This window comes from Notothenia coriiceps, unplaced genomic scaffold, assembly GCF_000735185.1.
Source record: "Notothenia coriiceps isolate Sejong01 unplaced genomic scaffold, NC01 NC01_scaffold00005936, whole genome shotgun sequence".
Lineage (NCBI taxonomy): Eukaryota > Metazoa > Chordata > Actinopteri > Perciformes > Nototheniidae > Notothenia > Notothenia coriiceps.
Genome location: NW_011338637.1, coordinates 1 through 6,179, shown reverse-complemented (window position 1 = coordinate 6,179; position 6,179 = coordinate 1). Strand labels below are relative to the sequence as shown.

At 45.3% G+C, this 6,179-nt stretch overlaps 2 protein-coding genes across 3 annotated transcripts; both read left to right on the top strand.

The window, feature by feature from the left end:
* The first annotated feature begins 1,268 nt into the window (after positions 1–1,268).
* LOC104943346 (calcium and integrin-binding family member 2-like) lies at positions 1,269–5,757 on the top strand. Of its 2 annotated transcripts, XM_010768713.1 has the most exons (7): positions 1,269–1,491; positions 1,725–1,759; positions 2,087–2,198; positions 2,299–2,307; positions 2,579–2,726; positions 4,005–4,200; positions 4,682–5,757. In XM_010768713.1, the coding sequence occupies exons 1-7, from the start codon at positions 1,441–1,443 to the stop codon at positions 4,701–4,703; spliced, it is 573 nt and encodes a 190-aa protein (XP_010767015.1). In that variant the 5' UTR covers positions 1,269–1,440; the 3' UTR covers positions 4,704–5,757. The 2 variants fall into 2 exon arrangements, with proteins under 2 accessions (XP_010767015.1, XP_010767016.1); XM_010768714.1 differs by lacking the exon at positions 2,299–2,307.
* Positions 5,667–6,176, top strand: LOC104943347 (sperm acrosomal protein FSA-ACR.1-like; the record flags this gene model as incomplete). Its single annotated transcript, XM_010768715.1, has 1 exon — positions 5,667–6,176. A coding segment is annotated over one exon (510 nt), but the record flags the coding sequence as incomplete, so codon positions are not given.
* Between the last annotated feature and the right edge of the window lie 3 nt (positions 6,177–6,179).

The window sequence follows — 6,179 nt, the reverse complement described above, 5'->3', positions numbered from 1 at the left end:
CCCGCCTGTACAGTGGGGTAAGGCGGTCATTTGGCAGCTTGTGGTATAAAAATAGACAATGGAATATTCATGTGAAAATAGTACCATATTCTGACATGCCTGTAGAAATGTTGGGTCAAAAATAATGCATACAATAGCACAGATGCCTTCACCACGAATGGCTACAAAAATATCTCATATCCCAAGCTTATTATCAACGAGCTGATGTTGCAGCTGAAATGTTCTCCAGGTCACAAAGTCAACCTCACATGATGACGTGATACCAGTTTTCAAGAACAGTAAATATTCTCTTCCCAGCGTATATGATGGGACCAAGGTGATGATGTAGTAGGCTACATGGTTTTAATAATACTTTTGCCTTTCAATGTTTGCCATTTCAAACCATGAGCATGGTTTAAATAATATTTGCCTTGATTTACAATATGTTAACCTTCATTATAGTCCTTGACAGCGGTCTGTACTGCTGTATTAACAACGTGTCACATGTTAAGAATTTACAATCAGAATCGAGTATTCAACTAAGCCCTGTAATACAAGTTGTTAGTAGCCTTAAGGGCCTACACAGTTGTTATGCTATACCACATTGCCCTTCACTGGATGCATAATGAGCTGCACTAAACTACATTTTAGCATTTCAAATACCTAGCTATTCTTTTGCGGTTATTTTGGTGAAAGTAACTAAAAAAGTAACTAAAGTAGTGTAACTCATTACATTTCAGAGACAGTAATATTGTAATGTAACTTATTACTTTCAAAAGAGAGTAATAAGTAATATGTAATATATTACATTTTGGAAGTAACTTGCCCAACTCTGCCAACCATTCATCAATACTGAGGCCCCCCAACAAATCAAAATTAACTTTAAAATCTGACATTTTGTAGCTACCGATTTCCAACGAGAGACAATGTATAACAGCTGTGTGTCGCTAAACGTCGCTATGGAAACCACACGATGTAGGCTCATGGAAGTAGTTTTGGTAGGCTAGTGGCGTGTGTAGGCCACTGGATACTTTGTGATTAGGCAAAAAATATCCAATAACAAAAATATAAGGAATAAAACATTTAAGGAATAAAAAATATAAGGAATAAAACATTTAAGGAATAAAAATATAAGGAATACAAATATAAGTAATAACAAAAAAGATGTAAAATGAATCCAGGAGCCCGAGGGTTAACACAGATTCCACACGCTGCACCTCCATCTGTGAAAGCCATTTCCCCCAGCAGCCCCTGAACGCATCACGCTGTCTCCCCGCACCCAGAGCCGTAACCCTGCCTCCGTCCATCAGCTGAAAACACATCGAGGAGAGAGGATGAAGAGCAGCAGAGAGATTTGAGGAGGAAGAGGAGGAAGAGGTGGAAGAGGAAGAGGAGGAAGAGGAGGAAGAGGAGGAGGATCAGTGTGATGCAGCTCTGTGATGGGAGAGGCAGACGAACACGATGGGAAACAAACAAACAACCTTCACCGACGAGCAGCTGGAGGCGTTTCAGGTGCTGCAATATAAAGATATGAATATATAATAATATAAATATATAAAGATATGAATATATAATAATATAAATACATGAAGATGATGCAACAGCAGCTTAACGAGCATCTGGACATCCTGCACACTAATTAAGATGAAGAGGAGCTGATAGGAGCTCTGTGATTGGCTGAGCTGTATACTGTTAGATCAGATGCAGCTCTGTGATTGGCTGATTCTGTGTCTGTTTGTTTACAGGACTGCACCTTCTTCACCAGGAAGGAGATCCTGCGGTGAGTTCATCCTCTAATAATAATAATAAATCATCACAGGTCACATGATCCCAACCAGCTGATTGGTGGATCCACTTCCTGTCCGGAGGTCGGCTATACATATAGATGTTACACAGATGTGAACTGATTGAAGCGTAGTGACATCACTGTGGAACAAAGATCCTCATCAGTCCTGATTCATCGTTAAAAGTCTTAAAGGTTTCTGGCTCGTTAATATCTCGATCACCGTGACGAAGGCTCACCTTTATGACCTCTCTTTTTTAAACCTGAGTAACGAGTGCCATCCCATAATGCTTAATGTCACCTGACGCTCTTCTTCTTCTGCAGATTACACGGCAGATACCGTGAGCTGGCTCCACATTTAGTCCCTCTGGATTTCACCAACAGGCCCGACATCAGAGTCCCTCCGACGCTCATCGTCAGCATGCCGGAGCTCAAGGTGCCACACACACATCCATATCTATTTATTTCATTTTTTAATTTCATTTTATTTTTTTAATTGTATTCTTTTCTATTTTCTTTCTTTCTTTACTCATCAGAGTCAGAAGGTGATGTGAAGCTCCTGAGATCTTCACTTTGATATAAAACTGACTCCAGATTCTGAAACTACTTCAACGCATCACTATCAGTTAGCATCAGAGCTATTCCTCCAATCAGAGGTGATGCGTTCAGGGGCTGAAAGATGTTCGTTAAACTGTCACCTGTCCGATCCTCTGCTTCAGTCCCGTTAGATAATGATATAGTTCTCTGTGTTGAATGAAACATCAGTATCTGTTATATGTTCTGATGAGAGGGTTCTCTGTGGTTCTGTCCCGGCAGGAGAACCCGTTCAGGGACCGGATCGTTGAGACTTTCTCCGAGGACGGACTGGGGAACATGAGCTTCAACGACTTTGTGGACATGTTCTCCGCTTTCTGTGAAACGAGTCCACGAGAACTCAAGACCATCTACGCCTTCAAGATCTACGGTGAGACCACTTAGCATAAAGACTCAGGACTCAGGACTCTATGCTCTGGTCTAAGGACTCAGGACACAGGACTCAGGACTCAGGACTCAGGGCTCAGGACTCAGGACTCAGGACTCTGGTCTCAGGACTCAGGACTCAGGGCTCTGGTCTCAGGACTCAGGACTCAGGGCTCTGGTCTCAGTACTCAGGACTCAGGACTCTTGGCTCTGGTCTCTGGTCTCAGTACTCAGGACTCAGGACTCAGGACTCAGGACTCAGGACTCTTGGCTCTGGTCTCAGGACTCAGGACTCAGGACTCTGGCCTCTGGTCTCAGGACTCAGGACTCAGGACTCAGGACTCTGGGCTCTGGTCTCAGGACTCAGGGCTCTGGTCTCAGGACTCAGGACTCAGTACTCAGGACTCAGGACTCTTGGCTCTGGTCTCAGGACTCAGGACTCAGGGCTCTGGACTCAGGACTCTGGGCTCTGGGCTCTGGTGTCAGGACTCAGGACTCAGGACTCATGACTCTGGACTCTGGACTCTGGACCCAGGACTCAGGACTCAGGACTCAGGTCAGGACTCAGGACTCATGACTCTGGGCTCTGGTCTCAGGACTCAGGACTCAGGTCAGGACTCAGGACTCTGGTCTCAGGACTCAGGACTCAGGACTCTGGTCTCAGGACTCAGGACTCAGGACTCAGGACTCTGGGCTCTGGTCTCAGGACTCAGGACTCAGGTCAGGACTCAGGTCTCAGGACTCAGGACTCAGGGCTCTGGACTCTGGACTCTGGACCCAGGACTCAGGACTCATGTCAGGACTCAGGGATCAGGACTCAGGACTCAGGACACAGGTCAGGACACAGGACTCTGGACTCTGGACTCAGGACTTAGGGCTCAGGGCTCTGGACTCAGAACTCAGGACTCAGGACTGATTCCAGGTCCTCAGAGTAACCCTGTGGTTCTGGTCTTTAACCCTGTGGTTCTGGTCTCTAACACTCTGGTTCTGGTCTTTAACCCTGTGGTTCTGGTCTCTAACCCTGTGGTTCTGGTCTTTAATCCTGTGGTTCTGGTCTCTAACCCTGTGGATCCCTGTGGTTCTGGTCTTTAACCCTGCAGATCCCTGTGGTTCTGGTCTGTGGTTCTGGTCTCTAGCCCTGTGGATCCCTGTGGTTCTGGTCTTCAACCCTGTGGATCCCTGTGGTTCTGGACTGTGGTTCTGGTCTTTAACCCTGTGGTTCTGGTCTCTAACCCTGTGGATCCCTGTGGTTCTGGTCTCTAACCCTGTGGTTCTGGTCCAGACTTCAACAGGGACAGCTTCATATGTAAGGAGGACCTGCAGAAGACACTGACCAAGCTGACTAAAGGGGACCTGTCCCCCGAGGAGGTCTCTCTGGTCTGTGATAAGTCTCTGGAGGAGGCGGACCTGGACGGGGACCACAAGCTGTCCTTCTCTGACTTCGAGAACATGGTATCCAAGGCCCCGGACTTCCTGAGGTACGGACCTTCATTCTACTGGACCCCTGGTTCTGGACCCCTGGTTCTGGACCCCTGGTTCTGGACCGGGTTTAGATAAAAAGAAAAGAGTCCGAATTTTGCAATTGTTATTAAAAAGTCAAAATGTTGAGATTTTAAAGGTCCCCTGTTATCCTGTTTCTCATCAATATATCCCAGGTCTCAGATATATCCAGAGCCGGTATCTGATTGGCTGAAACACCAAACAGACAAATACACAAGCCAAAACATTGTTATGACATCATAAAGTGGCCAATATCTGATCAGCTCATTTTCAGACAGGTTTTTATATAAATGGATCAGGACATCCAGGGGACGGGACACATGTTGATGTAGGAGAGACACGTGTCCCCTCTGTGTAAAGAGAGAGTCTCTTTACACAGAGGGGACACATGTTGATGTAGCAGAGACATGTCTGAATGTTGAGAGTGATCTAGTTCTAACTTCTGTTTCTGTTCTGCAGTAACTTCCACATCCGGATATGACTCTGCAGAGATGTTTTAGAGGACGGACGTCTCACTCGGACCTGTTTCCTGTCTCCATGAAGCACAGACCAATCAGAGGGCGTCCTTCTCCTGATGTAGCCCCACCCTTTTCCCCACTTCCTGTTTAATCTCTTATGTCTCAGCTCTTCCTGTTAGCACTAGCATCATGCTTTTTCGTTTTTTCATTATTATTTTCAGAAATGAGTAAAAATGTTGAGATTTTTGAATTTTTTGAGAAAAAGTCCAAAGTTTGAGATTATTAGAACAATTCAGAATTTGATAAAAGTCTTTTTTCCACATTCAAGTTTAACTCAAGACTTTGTCATTTTGAGAAAATAATCAGAATTTTTCGATTTCGAGAGAAAAGTCAAATTGTGGAGATTTTGGAAAAAGTCAAAATTATGAGATTTTTAGAAAAAGGTCGGCATTCAGAGAAAAATATCAGTATTTTGAGATTTTCTGAAAAAGTGAATATTTTGAGTTCATGTGGACACTTTATAATAACTCTCACTGACAGAAGACAAAGGTCCACAGAGCTGACATTTAGAGACAACCAGAGACCAGCTAACCTGTCAGGGTGCTGTTAGCATTTAGCTAGCACGCTGTCCATCTTTCCATCTATTTATCTGTAAATCTAGCTAACGGTGGCTATCTAGTTAGCTACCCATCTAAAAAGCTATGGAGTTGTTGTCTCTCGAATGTAAATCTGAGTTATTATTTACCCCCCATGGTTAGCCTTGCAGTGCGGACCTGTGGCTTCGTTCAGTGAGAGTCATTATATAAACATTGTTGTTTTTGATAAATCACATATTGGTTATAATCTAATAACAACAGGTGGCACTAAAGCTGGATAAAGGGTTACTACTAAGCTAACTGATAGCTGTTATAGCACGAAGAACTAAGACATTATAGGGGACTGATGAAGCTCCACAGAGCGGGGGACATCAAGTGAACAGAGCATGAGACGTCCTCTCTAAAGACAGACCGTCCGGAGACGTCCTCTCTAAAGAGAAACGGTCCGGAGACGTCCTCTCTAAAGACAAACCGTCCGGAGACGTCCTCTCTAAAGAGAAACGGTCCGGAGACGTCCTCTCTAAAGACAGACCGTCCGGAGACGTCCTCTCTAAAGACAAACCGTCCGGAGACGTCCTCTCTAAAGACAGACCGTCCAGAGACGCCCTCTCTAAAGACAAACCGTCCGGAGACTTCATCTCTAAAGACAGACCGTCCGGAGACGTCCTCTCTAAAGACAAGCGGTCCGGAGACATCCTCTCTAAAGACAAGCGGTCCGGAGACGTCCTCTCTAAAGACAGACCGTCCGGAGACGTCCTCTCTAAAGACAAACGGTCCGGAGACGTCCTCTCTAAAGACAGACCGTCCGGAGACGTCCTCTCTAAAGACAGACCGTCCGGAGACGTCCTCTCTAAAGACAAGCCGTCCGGAGACGTTCCCTCTAAAGACAGACCGTCCGGAGAC

What these genes read in the sequence shown, in the direction of transcription:
- LOC104943346 (XM_010768713.1), top strand. Translation starts at nt 1,441, where the DNA reads ATGGGAAACAAACAAACAACCTTCACCGACGAGCAGCTGGAGGCGTTT. An exon ending in ACCAGGAAGGAGATCCTGCG is followed by an intron (nt 1,760 to 2,086) that starts GTGAGTTCATCC and finishes CTTCTTCTGCAG; the next exon opens with ATTACACGGCAGATACCGTG. An exon ending in AAGGCCCCGGACTTCCTGAG is followed by an intron (nt 4,201 to 4,681) that starts GTACGGACCTTC and finishes TCTGTTCTGCAG; the next exon opens with TAACTTCCACATCCGGATAT.